Source organism: Eurosta solidaginis, chromosome 3, assembly GCF_040869045.1.
Source record: "Eurosta solidaginis isolate ZX-2024a chromosome 3, ASM4086904v1, whole genome shotgun sequence".
Taxonomy (NCBI): Eukaryota; Metazoa; Arthropoda; class Insecta; order Diptera; family Tephritidae; genus Eurosta; species Eurosta solidaginis.
Window position 1 is genome coordinate 288,648,828 of NC_090321.1, and position 16,908 is coordinate 288,665,735.

The 16,908-nt window shown below is 36.7% G+C and overlaps 1 protein-coding gene across 2 annotated transcripts in view; it reads left to right on the forward strand.

Annotated features, from left to right (window-relative positions):
• The window catches only part of casp (Fas associated factor casp), a 100,915-nt gene that overhangs the window by 20,751 nt on the left and 63,256 nt on the right, over positions 1-16,908 (forward strand). For both annotated transcript variants that reach the window (XM_067777034.1, XM_067777035.1), the window contains exons 2-4: positions 12,137-12,205; positions 12,260-12,446; positions 13,405-13,554. In XM_067777034.1, the coding sequence (XP_067633135.1) occupies positions 12,137-12,205; positions 12,260-12,446; positions 13,405-13,554 (406 nt within the window). The remainder of the gene's footprint in view (positions 1-12,136; positions 12,206-12,259; positions 12,447-13,404; positions 13,555-16,908) is intronic.

The following is a 16,908-nucleotide window of genomic DNA, read 5'->3' on the forward strand; positions in this document are numbered from 1 at the left end:
GGGCATTGGAATTGGTGAATTTTGATCACAGTTGAGAACATCGTGATGGTGCAAGAATGTGGATGCGTTAAGTATGGTTTCAAATGTATTAGTTTTACTAGAGAATACATTTGAGTGAAATCTATATCAGCTTGTCAGAACAGGGATGAAGAAATTTTATGGATTCGAGAAGAATTAGAAAAGGCAGATTCGAAACAATTTGAAATGAGACATGGATTTGTGTACCGAAAAATTGGGGAAAAAGTTTTGTTTTATGCCAAACACCTAAAGATATGTACAGCGTATCCGTAAGCGAATGGACAAGAAAGAATTAATCGAACTATGGCGCCAATGATTGGAAAAATAACTAATGCTTCTAGTTTAGACAAAATTTTGCCGAATATAGAACTTGCTTTAAATAATACACTTCATCGTAGTATTAATGCAACACCAAGTAAATTTTTATTTGGTTTTGCACAAAAAGGTTCTGTGATAGATTTTTTGGAGGACAAATTTAAAAAGAGTTGCTTGCATGAGAATGCTTGCAACGGAGAATATCAAAAAATGTCAAAACTAGAATAAAAATCAAAAGGATCGCAATAGAGTTTCGACGATGTATAGAGATGTCGTTGTTAAAAATTTCGTTGGTAATTCTGGGGATTGTAGAAGAAAATTATTCCTAAACATAAAGGGCCGTATTGAGTATCCAAAGTTTTGACCAATAACCGATACCTGGTAACTGATGTTGAATTGTTCTAGGTTAGTCAGATACCGTACGAGGGTATGTGGGAAGCGGCGAATCTGAAATCATGGTTGGTAAATAAAGACTTGGAAGCAATCGGAGCGATTGCAAATCGGGATGGCCGAACTGTGGCACTGTAGCTTTAACTCCTCACAGCTTTTATAAATAAATTGTGTATTCATAGATATTGTTTTAATACAAGACTTCAAATAAAGACAAAATGGAATCAGTCGGAAAAGTAAAGAGTTCGAATAAAAGCAAATATATATGTATATTGTGTTATTTATTTTGCCGAAAGCTACTACATACAGGTCTTTATTACCGGCCAGATTAACCTAACCTAACCTATGCGGCGCGTTGCCCACCTTTTGTCTCCAGGTTAATTTTTTCTTACTATGTTCTTATACCCTCTATATCTCCTTTCCCTCTTCTACCATATTTATTCTAACTTTTTTAGAATATTTACTCATTGGAAAGACAACATACATACATACATAAGTACCAAATTTCAAGCAAATCGAACCATAAATAAGATTTATTAGAATAGGGCCCGGCCCACTCCGAAAATAAAAGCTCCTCAAATTTCTACCTAGTCTCGGTACCTACCAAATTTTAAGCAAATTGTACTATAAATGATATTTTTTATATTCAGTCGACCCATCGTTCATTTCCTGGAATTAAATGTTTCTCAAATGTAAGCCTAACCAAAGAGGTACCTATGTACCAAATTTCAAGCAAATCGCTTCATAGATCAGAAATTTAAAAATAGCTCGGCTCCTGGTCCACTTTACGGAAAGAAATGTTTCTCAAAGTATTAGCCTGACCAAAGAGATTCATATGTACAAAAATATCAAGCATTATAAATCAGCTATGTTAGAATACGTGGCCGGCATGTTCACTTTTAGGAAAGGAAAGTTTCTCAAATATTAGCCTAACAAAACAAAGCAAATCTTACCATAAAAAGTATTTAATAGAATAACGCCGGTTCACTTTCCGAGAATAAAAACTTCTAAAATTTTAGCCCTGTCGGGGTAGCTACACAATTTTAAGCAAATCGGCCCCTGATTCACTTTTCGGAAAGAAGTGTTTCTCATATATTACCCTAACGGGTAGGCTTGTGCTCTCAGACAGCAGGTGTGAGAGTCGAGTTGCGAATTGCAGCAGTTCTACGTCTAGTATTTATTTTCTTTTTTGTTCTTTGGTTCTATCTGGCCAGAGGTAGGCGCGTATTCTGGCTGCGACAAGATAATAATCCGCTCGATGTTAGTATAGTTTTAACTACTTTGTACTCTTTACTTTAATTTTTAATTGAGTTTTCGTGTGAATTTAAAAATTTTTTGAATAACCTCAAAAAAGAAAATTCTTATTAGTATTAAAATATTTAAACTCAAAAATAAATAAAAATAAATTTATTAAAATAAAATAAATATTTGGTTTATTACCAAATATATTGGCGATCCCACCAACGAACTTTAGAATCGATGTATGTATTGCAAAAATCTTAAAAGTTAATGAACGAAAAGGATTTAAGCACACTACAGCAGAGAAATACAAAAAGTCTGTAGAATTTTTTCAACACATTTTCATTACAAAACAAAAAAAAAACAGTGGAATTTGCAGTGTTTTCTGTTCCAACGGCAAAGTGACAATACATGCTTGCCACTAACGGAATACGGAGTAAATTTTAAAAGATATTTTAAGTTATTATTTATGCATAATAAACCTAATTAACAACAACACCATAAAAGAAATAAATGCAAATATTAAATCTAAATACAGATTACGACAAATTAATAATAATCCGAAAATGGAACCCAAATTTTACCAGATATGATGAACAAAAATTGAAAATAATCAAAAGCAATTATCCTTTCTACATTCACTTATTCGTATGTGTGTGTATTAGCGTTGCCAAATGTCCCGTATTAGCTGGGACATCCCGTATTTTTCACAAATTTTAAAGTTTCCCGCCGGGAAATTCTATAACCCGGCATTTTAAAAATATCAAAATTAATAAATTATAATCTGCTATGAAACATTGCCATATTTGCGGCTTCGATTGTATTCAGGCCATTAGCATATTGCATCCAACTCTGTAAAGAAGAAAAATTCATCCCTACTGTGGTTGTGATTGTCAATGTTTGACATTTCGCACACCTAAGTATTCATTTTGCAAGAAAGTGTTGTGTTTTGAAATAATGTTTGCAAAATGAATCCATAGAATATCGAATTCGCATTAAACACAGTAAACGTATTAATTGTTAGCCTGCTTCATAAGAATATTTGTTATAAATAAATAAGTTTAAAAAGTTTAATTCTATCTAAAACCTATTTCGCCGAAATATATGTATATGTATAGGTGTTTCTTATTTTTCAGATGTCCCGGGAAATTTTTAAAAATCCCGGGAATTTGGCTCAAATTTGAGGTTTGTCCCGGGAACCCGAAATAAAGATCTGGCAACCCTAGTGTGTATACACATTTATTTATTTATGTAATATTCTGTGCGTACGACATTTATTCCACGCACATATCACCGAAACGAAAATTTATGAAAGTTGACCACGTATTTTCTCTTATAACAAAGAGATTTTTGTGCGAACTTTGTGTATAATAAATTATTTAATTGAGTATACACTACGTCAACTTTTCAGCGAACAAATCATTTTTTGGAATAATTCGTAACCTTTAACGTCCTCTTCACTAATTACAAAGCCATTGCATAACAAAACCATTGCATAAACATCAACAACGATGTATTTAATGATTATCACGTCAAAAAAATGCAATTGATTCGCTTAAAATCTTTACAATCATCAATCAACTATTTATTAATTTTAATATTTTTTTATTAAATTTAATTTTATGTAAGTACAATTTTTATTTTAATATTAAATTAAAAATGTTGCAACTATAATATAAATTAAAATTTTATAATTTTAAACCTTCTAAATTTTCAAATTTATTTTAAGATTATTTTTATATTTTAACAATTTTATATAAGTTATTTAAATTTCCTTTTTTTTTTATATATAAATATAAATATTTTATTTAAATTGTTAACTCCCTTTCCAAACAATTCTTAAATATTTTCTAATTTTCAAATTATTCATTTAATTTTTTTTATATGGTTCTACGTTCACCAATACGAACCAGTCATTTTAGAAATTCGGAAAATCAAAATAACAACTATTCAAATAACACAATGACTCACAATACAACTCAAAATTCTAACATTAATACAATACAAAACAACATCTCTAATATAACACAAGATAACTTTACAAATATTTCTTCTACTACATCTATTAAATTACCACAATTTTGGAGAATCTCCCGATGCCTGGTTTTTACTTGTTGAAGGACAATTTGAAATTAACAATATCAATGATGATAATTTAAAATTTCTAAATGTTTTAGTTACTCTTCAACGAGATACTATATCTAAAATGTTAGACGTTATTAACCCTCCTCCTCTTTTCAATAAATATGATACAATCAAAAAAATTTTATGTGAAAGATTTGGCCTTAGTGAAGAGAAACGATTAGAACAATTATTTTCAAAAACTGAACTTGGTGATCGTTCACCATCTGAATTATTCAGATTTATGAAATCACTTATAGGTACTGACTCCATTGTATGTCAAGAATTACTTTTCAAATTATGGATTCGTAAATAGCCACAAGAAATACAAATCCATTTAACTTCTAGTAACAATCAAAATAAAGATGAAGTAATTATTTTAGCTGACAAACTTTTTGATTTAATCAACAAACGTCATTCTTCCAAATCTCCTATAGTTTCGGGTATAATGATATCAATCACAAATCCATTCAAGATCTAAAGATAGAAATAGATCTAAATCTCTAAATTTTTCAAGATCCAGAAATTTTTCAAACAATCGTAATTTTAATTCACAAACAAATATTGTTGGTATCACGAAAAATTTAAGAATAACGCTCTTAAATGTATACCCCCATGCAATTTTAATCGAAATCATAATTCAAATTCCGAACAAAATTTAAACTGAAACGATCCATTATGACGGTGACGGATAATGGAACTATTATTAAACCTACTCCGCGCCTATTCATATTTGATAAATTCAATAAACTTAATTTTCTTATCGATACCGGCGCAGTCGTATCAGTTGTTCCTTTTTCTAAATTTAAAATTTATAAAAGAAATTCGGATCTTACTTTGACTGCAGCAAACGATTCTTCAATTGAAACTTTCGGTACAAAACTACTTGAAATTGATTTAGGTTTAAGAAGAGATTTTGAATTTCCATTCATTATTGCGATCATTGATACACCAATTTTAGGAGCAAACTTTTTAGAAAAATTCGGTATTGTCAATATAAAAAAAAAAGAAATAATGGATTCTACTACAAAAATTAAAGTTGCTGGATCTTCTGGATTTTCTGATATTTTCTCACTCAAAATTCCTATTATCGAAAATAAGTTTTCAAAATTACTTATTGAATTTCCATCTATTACATGTGAACCAGATTATACTAAAAAGGTTAAACACCATACGGTTCACAGGATAGCAACAAAAGTTATTTTACCATTTTCAAAACCCAGACGTCTTGATCCAATCAAACTTAAAACTGCTATAGCTGAATTTGAATTTTTAGTTAAAACGGGTATATGCAGACCCTCAAATTCTCCTATTGCATCTCCACTTCATCTCGTTCCTAAAAAAGAACCAAATGATTGGAGACTTTGCGAAGATTATCGAAGACTTAATTTTATTACTACACCAGATCGGTATCCTTTACCACATATCCACGATTTAACAATTGATTTAAAAAACAAACAATTTTTTTCCAAAATTGATCTTGTGCGTGCTTACCACCAAATTCCAATGGCAGGAGAAGAAATTCATAAAACTGCAATAATTACCCCTTTTGGAATAATATTAATGAAGTATTTTCTGATTTCGATTTTGTATTTACATACATTGATGACATTCTTATTGCCAGTGATAACGAAGATCAACATATAAGTCATTTAAAATCAGTTTTCAAAAGACTTGAAGAATATAATTTAAATATTAAACCTTCAAAATGTACTCTCGGTGTAAATAAATTAAATTTCTTAAGTTACGAAATTTCAGGCGAAGGCATTAAACCATCTTTAGATCGAATTGAAATCATAACAAATTTTGAAAAACCAATTTCTATAAATAAATTACAAAAATTTTTAGGTATGATAAATTACTATCATAGATATATTAAAATGTTAGCAACAGAACTTAGTCCTCTGCATGAAATGTTAACACATGCAATTAAAAACAAACTCAAACAATTAAATTGGACAAATGAAACCACAACAGCTTTCGAAAATGTTAAACAACTGTTTGCTAAAAATACTTTACTTACACATTTCGACAAAAATGGTACTTTATCACTAGCATTAGATGCATCAAATGTTGCTATTGGAGCAGTTCTTTAACAACCTAGCAATAATATACTAGAACCTTTAGCTTATTTTTCAAGAAGATTAACAACAGAAACTAAATATTCAACATTTCAATTCGTGAACTTTTGGCAATTTATAATTCAATTAAACATTTTAAACATTTTCTTGAAGGTAGAACTTTTACAATTTATACTGATCATAAACCATTAATTCATGTTCTAAATTCTAAAGTAAATAGATCTCCCCGTCAACTACGTCATCTTGAATATATTGCTCAATTTACAAATAATATTCAATATATGAGTGGAAAAGACAACATAGTTGCCGACACACTTTCCCGTATTCCAGAAATAAATGCAATTTCAACTCGAGATATAAATTTAGAAACTTTATATAAAGAACAACAAACTGATACCGTTTTACAAAAAACCATTTCTGATCAAAATTCTAAAAATAATTTAAAATAAATTCATATTCCAGTTATTAATTTAAACATATGGTGCGATGTTTGTCTACAACCTTTTCGACCTTATGTTCCACATTCTTGAGAAGAATTATATTTGACAAAATTCACTCGTTATCTCATCCTAGTATAAGAACAACTAGAAAATTAATTCAAAATAAATATTATTGGCCTAACATGCGTAAAGAAATTACCGATTGCACTTCATCTTGTATCAATTGTCAAAAATCCAAAATTTCTAGACATACTAAATCTCCTATTCAAAAATACCAAATCAAATACCATCAGGTCGTTTTGAACATATTCATATGGGTATTGTTGGACCTCTTGCAGTTTCAAATGAAAATTGTTATATTTTAACAACTATTGATAGATTTTCACTTTGGCCTGAAGCTTATCCATTTAAAGACATTTCAGCAAATACTATAGTAAAAACTTTTATTCAAAATTATATACCACGATTTGGTATATCATTAAATATTACAGTAGATCAAGGTTCACAATTCACATAAATTCAACACAATTCAATACAAAAATACTATTAAAAATATTTCAATTGATTTACTTAAACCAGCAAACATACTTATTAACATTAATTTAAATACAAATACAAATACATTAAACAACAAAAAACAAAAAAAGGCTACATTTAATATTAATTAATAATTTGTTTGTTTTAAATTTTCTTGGAGGGGGAGTAAATATAGTGTTACACTACTTTGTACTCTTTACTTACTTACTTAATTGGCGCTTAACCGTCTAAACGGTTATGGCCGTCCAACAAGGCGCGCCAGTCGCTCCTTCGCTCCGCCAACCGGCGCCAATTGGTCACACCAAGGGAGTTTAAATCGTTTTCCACCTGGTCCTTCCAACGGAGTAGGGGCCGCCCTCTACCTCTGCTTCCATAGGCGGGTTCCGATAGAAACACTTTCTTGGCCGGAGCATCATCTTTCATTCGCATAACATGGCCTAGCCAGCGCAGCCGCTGCGTTTTAATTCGCTGGACTATGTTGATGTCTGCGTATAGCTCGTACAGCTCATAATTAAATCTTCTTCGGTACTCGCCATCGCCAACGCGTAGAGGTCCATAAATCTTTCGAAGAACTTTTCTCTCGAACACTCCCAAAGCCGCTTCATCTGCTGTTGTCATGGTCCATGCTTCTGCCCCATATAGCAGGACGGGTACGATAAGTGACTTGTAGAGTATGATTTTCGTTCGCCGAGAGAGGACTTTACTTTTCAATTGCCTACCTAGTCCAAAGTAGCATTTATTGGCAAGATTGATTCTTCGCTGGATTTCAGTGCTGATGTTGTTGCTAATGTTGATGCTGGTTCCCAAATAAACGAAGTCTTTTACTATTTCGAAATTATGGCTGCCAACAGTAGCGTGGTTGCCAAGGCGCATATGCGCTGACTCTTTGCTCGATGACAGCAGGTACTTCGTTTTGTCCTCATTCACCATCAAACCCATCTTTACCGCTTCTTTTTCCAGCTTGGAGTAAGCAGAACTAACAGCGCGGGTGTTTAGGCCGATGATATCAATGTCATCAGCATATGCCAGTAATTGCACGCTTTTATAGTATATTGTTCCAGTGCGGTTAAGTTCTGCAGCTAGTATAATTTTCTCCAGCATCAAATTAAAGAAATCGCACGATAGGGGGTCACCCTGTCTGAAACCTCGTTTAGTTTCGAACGGCTCGGAGAGGTCCTTCCCAATTCTGACTGAGCTGATGGTGTTGCTCAACGTCATTTTGCACAGCCGTATAAGTTTTGCGGGGAAACCAAATTCAGACATAGCGGCATATAGGCAGCTCCTTTTCGTGCTGTCGAAGGCGGCTTTAAAGTCGACGAAGAGGTGATGTGTGTCGATTCTCTTTTCACGGGTTTTTTCCAAGACTTGGCGCATTGTGAAAATCTGGTCGATGGTAGATTTACCAGGTCTGAAGCCGCACTGATAAGGTCCAATCAGCCGGTTCACGGTGGGCTTCAATCTTTCGCACAATACACTTGAAAGGACCTTATATGCGATATTAAGAAGGCTGATTCCACGATAGTTGGTGCATTTTGCAGTATCCCCCTTCTTGTGGACTGGGCAAAGAACAGTTAGATTCCAACCGTCGGGCATGCTTTCGTCCGCCCATATTTTGCTAAGAAGCTGCTGCATGCGCCTTACCAACTCCTCGCCGCCGAACTTGAATAGCTCCGCAGGCAATCCATCAGCGCCCACGGCCTTGTTGTTTTTCAATCTGGTTATTGCTATTCTAACTTCGTCATAATCGGGCGGGGGGACATATATTCCATCATCATCGATTGCGGGATCGGGTTCTTCATCTCTGCGCGGTGAATTGCTGCCTCTATTTAGGAGAGCAGAGAAGTGTTCCCTCCATAATCTAAGCACTCTCTGGACATCAGTTACAAGGTCGCCGTTTTCATTCCTGCAGGAGTTTGCCCCGGTCTTAAAACCTTCCGTCTGTCGCCGTATTTTTTGGTAGAATTTTCGGGCGTTATTCCTGGTGGCTAGCAGCTCAAGCTCCTCGCACTCACGCCTTTCTGCTTCTGCTTTTTTCTTCCTGAAAAGGCGTCTCGCTTCCCTTTTCAACTCACGATAGCGTTCACACACTCCTCTTGTCGCGCTCGCTTTTAACGTAGCCCTGTAGGCAGCGTCTTTTCTTTCGGTTGCAACGCGGCATTCTTCATCATACCAGCTGTTTTTTCGTGGCCGCCGGTAACCAATTTTTTCCTCGGCGGCAGTATGAAGTGCTTTGGAGATATGCTCCCACTGCTCCTGTATTCCTTCAGGATGAGTTGTGCCCTCAGAGAGCTGGTGTGAGAGTCGAGTTGCGAAATCATTGGCAGTCTGCTGTGATTGAAGCTTTTCGACGTCTAGCTTTCCTTGTGTTTTTTGTTCCTTGTTTTTAGCCGCGTTGAGGCGGGTGCGTATTTTGGCTGCAACGAGATAATGGTCCGAATCGATGTTAGGTCCTCGGATCGTTCGCACATCTAAAACACTGGAGGCATGCCGTCCGTCTATCACAACGTGATCGATCTGATTGCGAGTATTTCGATCAGGGGACAGCCATGTAGCTTGATGTATCTTTTTATGCATGAACCTCGTGCTTGATATGACCATGTTTCGAGCACCGGCAAAGTCAATCAGCCTCAGTCCGTTAGGAGAAGTTTCATTGTGTAGGCTGAACTTTCCGACTGTAGGGCCAAAAACACCTTCTTTGCCCACCCTGGCGTTAAAGTCGCCAAGCACGACTTTTATATCATGACGGGGGCAGCGCTCGTATGTGCGTTCTAATTGTTCATAAAAAGTGTCTTTCACCTCATCGTCTTTCTCCTCTGTCGGCGCATGGGCGCAGATGAATGATATATTAAAAAATTTTGCTTTTATTCGAATAGCGGCGAGACGCTCGTCCACAGGCGTGAACGCCAGCACTTGGCGACAAAGTCTCTCTCCCACCACGAATCCGACGCCGAAACTGCGCTTATTCGCATGGCCACTCCAATATATGTCACAATTTTTGATCTTCTTTCTTCCTTGCTTCGTCCAACGCATTTCTTGGATGGCGGTGATGTCAGATTTTGCTTTGACGAGGACATCAACCAGCCGGGCATCTGCACCAATCCCATTCAGGGAGCGGACGTTCCAGGTGCATGCCCTCAATTTGTACTCTTTACTTTAATTTTTAATTGAGTTTTCATGTGAATTTAAAAATTTTTGAATAACCTCAAAAAAGAAAATTCTTATTAGTATTAAAATATTTAAACTCAAAAATAAATAAAAATAAATTTATTAAAATAAAATAAATTTTTGGTTTATTACCAAAGTTAGGTCCTCGTGCGCACATCTAAAACCATAGTACAGGTCTACAAGTAGGATATGTAGCAGCACGCACATACACAGCCACGCTCACCTGATAAAAAGCTTGTTCTTGTTCGTTTTTTTTTGTGGATGCTTTTGGCACTGTTGTACTTCTTAGGTCCAAGAAAAGTGTAGTAGCTGCTAACGAAAACTGCGTAAAATTTTTATCGTAAAATTACAAAGAAATGCCCTTATTTACTTTCAAACGAGCACTTAATTACATCCCTCTTTAGAATCCATAGGTTTTCGACAATTTTAATTAACAAATTGTGATACTTTATTACCGGGGACGATTGCTAAAACACGACCAAACCCGTCGGGGGAGTTATTAATAGACGCGATTTTGCGCGCTTTTTCGCCTTTGGGCTATTGATAAAAGGACAAAACGCGTCTTTTCATTTCTCTTTCCACATTTTTGGACGGGTTATTGCACTCAACCTCGGTTTCAAACTGTTTTTCGCGGAGAACTTTTGAACGGGTAAAAAAACTTAGCACCCGTGTTTGTATTCTTAATACTGGAATAACTACGCGTCCTCAGATATCCCAATTCAAGACTTTTGTATAATTTTATGTAGCACCCATATACGTGCACATTTTCATACTAAATTCATTCAAAAAATTTACCATCACAGCAACCCATATCTGATATTCCGCTTCTTTTTTTGTTTCCCTGCGTCGCTTCCAACGACAGCAACCCCGGTAATTTTGACACTTCGTTCGGTGTCAAACGCATGTTCCACGCAGGTTCCACTGAGTTCCACAATAGTTTGACACTGACCGAAGTGTCAAACTGCAATGTGTTAGAAAGAGAAAGGAATTGCTTTCTTCTCATACATATCATACTTGTAAACCTATACTATGTCTAAAACACTTGGGATATGCCCTCCGTCTCTCACAACGTGGTCGATCTGATTGCGTGTATTTCCATCTGGGGACAGCCGTTTAGCTTGATGTATATTTTTGTACATGTACCCCGTGCTTGATATCACTATGCCGAGCACCGGCGAAGTCGATCGGCTGCAGCAAATTAGGAGAGGTTCATTGTGTAGGCTGAACTTTCCGACTGTGAGGCCAAAAACACCTTTGCCCACCTTGCCGTCAAAATCGCCAATCACGACCTTTTATCATGGTGGGGACAGCGCTCGTGCGTGCGTTCCAAGCGCTGATGAATGATATATTTAAAAATGTTTGATATTATTCGGAATGCGGGGAGACGTCCGTTCCGAGGCGTGAACGTCAGTACTTGGCCATAAAATCTCTCCCACCAAGAATCCGACGCCGGGAACGGACATTCTAGGTCCTCAGACCACAATCCTTTAAACGTTTGTGGGGGTTGTCATCAGTTAAGGGTTGTCTTCTTATCCAAGGCCTTAAATTTCTTTTCATTGGAGTGTGGTTTAAAGCTCTTTTAGAATATTAACTTCTTCAAAACGTTACATAAGAATCAACTTTCAAGGAAGACTTAGAAGACACTTTCCGAAAATAAAAGCTTGATTGATGTACACTTCGACTAGTGGTTTTTGTTTTTGTACAATTCGAAGAACAACCATACTACCCCTGCAAGGACCTAAGGTAGCTTATAAACGCTCTTCGAACCTAACTAATACATTTTATTTGCTTACAAACATTAATTTTCAATTAATTTAATTCTCATTTCAGAGCATAACCGGTATAGATGATGTTGGAGAGGCATTTTCACACTTAGAGGAGACCAACTGGGATCTGATGGTTAGTCGAATGAACTAAACAAAGTCACCATGCTTCTCTTAAATATAATTTCAGATTGCCATACAGAGGGTAATACCACAGGAGGATGAACCCCCACAAGTAACAGAGAGTGCTGTAGCGTTGAGGGAGAATATATCAAACTTTCCGACGTCTATCACACTTAATGATTTATCTACAAACGCTGGCTCATCTAATTGCCGTCAATGGAATGATAATGGTGCTTCCAATCTTAGCATAGCAGGCAAGTTTATATTTCAATATGTTAATTATAAAGTTTTGGGGCAATATATTTCCGAGGAGATTGTGGCCGAGTTCCTTTCAAATTTGTGGTGTGCTACTTGTTACTTTGTTTTTAAGTTATACGTTGGCACAATTTTGGCAAACCTTTCGAGAGTATAACCGACAGTAAACATCCTCTCAGAAAAAATAATCTGCTCTAGACCATATCAATTTGTACGAAAAATTAAAAGTGGCATATCACAACTCGACCTATCCTAATAGCAAGATCGTAACTTAAAAGTTTTGTTAAAACGACGTATCTCAGATATTCTGTTAATAAAGCAATGAAGTCGTTAATAAATTCGTGTCCCAGGAGGCCGGTTAAAAAGGTTGTAATTGAAATTAAAAAATTTGTTGACAGAAGAGATATGAACTAAATTTAGTTTAATTTGTTTTCACAGTTCGTTAACGACTTAAAATGCTAAACTATACTATAGAAGACACCAGAATCTATATTCTGGTTTACCAATTTATGTCTTTTGCGAATATGAAATAAGTTAAGTTAAATTCGTAGCTTTTTTGACAAAAACAATAAAATATTGTTTCAGTAACAACCGTTTTAGCCGGCCCCCGACTTCGCTCAGATACGGTCTTATAACAAAATTTCTCAGAGTGCCCCTTTTACAAAAACTTTTAAGTTACGATCTTTCTATTAGAATAGGTTTAAATGGATATTTCCCTTTCGCGCTAAATATCTTCTTAGGTATATCGGTGTTTTAAATTTGGATTTAGAGTAATCCATTATATTTTCAAAGATACCAACTCGAAATTTGACCCTCTCTAAATTCCAACCAGAAACGATGAAAAAGCTTGATAATTGTTAGAAAACAAAAAACTAGGAATAGCTTTCATCGGCTTACACACATGCGTTATATTCTCATCTTTCAAACTACAAATACCTATGTACTTGTATTTTTCAGCTTCCACTTCTGCTGACGCGGAAATAATTGACCTCACATCCGACATGGATTTAGATCCTGCAAGGCACAATGATGTAAAAACGTTGGTGCTAAATATTCACTACAATGAATCTGTATACACAATACGCCTCCCATCAATAGCTACAATAGGTATGTTAACCCAACTCATAATCAAAATTAAATGAATCGAAATACAGCATTGGGTGGTGTTGATAATTGTATGATCAAATATTTATTATAAGAAAACGCTTTTTATACCTATATGACACTACTTTATTTTCGTGTATTTTTTCCTGTATTTTATCTTCAATTTTTTGTCGCACTCCCTCCTAATACGGCTTCAGTACTGGTGTAAGTGTATAAACTATATTTCAAAAAACTAACGAAACACAAGAAAAATATAACGTAGTTCATTAAAAACAAACGAGCCAGTTTGTTTTTCGATAGGTTTTTTTGACATTCGGACGGTTTTTCTTTATTTTTTTCTGACAAATGAAAATTTTGTTTTTAGCTTGAAAACTTGGTGCATAAAAACACAATTAAAATCAAGTTCCTTGTGAAAAAAGTGAACCATTAGAGACCGAAATAATTTGCGCGTGTTATTTGCATTGTTTTTATTGTTAAAAATGTTAATGTAAAAAAAAAATGTAAAACATGCCAAACTCACTAATTATGGGGGAATAGTGGTCTCGCTTTTTCATGATAGAAATTGTTTTTGTGTTTGGAAGTTCCGATAAAGTTTCGTCAGTTTTTTTAGCTTGGAATCCAAGCAAAAATAAAGTAGTGTCATATATGCTTTAACTTTTATTTTTTATTTAGTTATTTTTCGGGCAATGAAATAATTGTTATTTCTTTAGTTAATATTTAAGAATTCATATATTTCATTTATAATAATTGAATATTCGTTATATGTATATCTTAAGCTTAGTTCACAAAGACCCTAACCAACAATTTCTTTTTTTGTTAAGTGGCTTGTTGGGTAGGTTAGGTTAGGATAGGTTGAACTGGCCGGTCCATGAGGACCTCACACAGACTGAATAAGTCCGTGGTGTTACCAGAAGTTTGTTTTAACGACCAAACTGAAAACCCCTATCAAAGACCAGGACCTATGTTGTAAAATAACTCCGTCCTCTTGGCAAATACTAGAAACTTCCTAGGATTTAAGCCACTTGCTGCTTCTAGATCTGACAGCTGTATCATTCCTAATAGCTAGAGTCTTAGCCTGGCAAGCGCAGAGCAAGAGCATAGAACGTGCTCGATCGTTTCCTCCTCCAGCCCGCACTTCCTACATCAGCTATCACTGACCAAGCCTAATTTAAAGGCATGTGACGCCAGAAGGCAGTGTCCAGTCAGAATACCCGTCATGAGTCTACAGTCCTCTCTGTTTAATGATAGAAGCAACTTTGTTAGTCTAAGGTTGTAAAACCTACACATAATCTTCGACACTTTACATACCCGCTCTAGAACCCACACCTTCCCCGCTTGGTCGATCATGTGAACCTCTCGCCTTCGCTTAATCTCGCCCAATCTAATTGGGACGTCCCTCAAAACGCAGATAGGGAATCAGGTAGTCTTGTGATTGATGACGCTATACTACTATGGCCGTATGGTTTGCGCTCAAGCTGCCCCGAGGCACCGAGCCTGGTTGCAGTTGTTAATGCTATGTTCTTTGCTACCAGGTCTACAGGTGGAATGTGCATAATGGCATACAGTAAAAACCCAATGAGAAAGAGAGGGTGATAAGCCCTACGTACACCCCAGCATTCTTTTACATGCATAAAGTGCCGTTGAAGCCTTCTTCACCCTCTCCTCCACGTTGAGCTTCCATGACAGATTACTGTATAGGATGATTCCATATCCGTCTTATCCGCGTTGACTTTCAACCCGACATTTGATGCCCATGATGAATATGATGAATATCCCCAAGCGCCCGATCCATCAAAGAGCTAATCGTTGGAAGGCACTTTCCACTTATGACAATTGCAACGTCATCCGCGTACGCCGTAAGTTTTACGGGTCCCTCATCAAATCGCCTGAGCACCCCTCCCTGCGGCGTTCCCCTGTCCACTGATTTCGTGGCCTCGTACAATCCCCGTTGTGATGTGATCTCCCTGCAATTTAACATGCAGCCGATCCATGTGGTTAAGGCTGGATGTACTTTAATGTAATTAAGACCATCCATAATCGCCCATCTGAAGACATTATTGAAAGCCCCGGCAATGTCTAAGAATACTCCTAGAGCATCTTCCTTATATTCCAGGGCTTTCTCTACGCTTATTACGACCCTATGCAATTTTGTCAAGAGCTAAATGTAAGCCGCACGTTTAAGTTGGCTGATCACTGCAGTGTAATCCAAGCGGACGTTGCTGCGAATAAGGATGCGGTGGATGGAATGCTATCCAGTGCTACTACGGTTAGGGAATTTAACATCTACTCTGATAGCCAAGCTGCTATCAAGGCCTTGAGGTCAACTACTGTGTGATCGAGGGTGGTCTGGGAGTGCCTGACCTCGCTTGCAATTGCATCGAATTATTTTACAATTAAGATTATCTGGGTCCCGGCCATAGTGATATCCCGGGTAACTGTCAAGCGGATCTCTTAGCCCGCATCGGTACAACTGAACCGGATGAAGACAATTTGTGGGAGAGACGCAACAAATTAAATGCCCAGAAACCTGGGCATCCCAACATTCATCTGATTGATGAGCCAACACCGCCTAGGGACTTAAGGAGTCATCTCCGTAAGCATTTTGAGGAAATACGGCATCTGAGAACTCAGCCGTATGAAGCAAAAAAACACAAGCAGGTCCTTGGTGAACTCCAAAAACAGGCGTCGGACCTTTATGCCGGGAATTGCCCGGTGAATCCAGTACTCAGGGACCAGTACCCAAAACTTGCGGAAGAGGAACGCATACTCCCCAGGGAAACGCGAGTCACTCTGGCTCAACTTCGTTCTGGATACTGTAACAGGTTAAACTCTTACATATCCAGAATCAACCCCGACGTACAAAATGTATGCCCCGCTTGCAATGTGTCCCCACATGACACCAACCATCTCTTTTATTGTAATGTGGAACCAACGCCTCTAACACCTCTTTCATTATGGTCCACCCCTGTTGAAACAGCAAGTTTCCTTGGACTTCCGTTAGAGGATATTGATGACAATTTCTGATCGGTCGCAGCTATTTAGGTGGGGCGAAACATTGCTACAACAACAACCGGATGAAGATGGCTGTAGGGATTTCGGGATCCCGCTGACCACCTGTGGATTGCTCCTCCATAGCTGGGCCTCGAGTCAGCTCAGCAAACGTTGGGCGGACACCACGTCTTGCAGGGTAGCGAGATCTTTCTGGCCGAAAGTGGATGGCAGGAGGTCTGCTGAAATAATTGGGTTCACTAAGGCTCCCCTATCAATGGTCATTGGGGTTTTGGCAGGGCACTGTCCCACTGGAAACTCCATCCTGCTGCAGCTGTATGGAGGATGATGAGGTGGAATCATCAAATA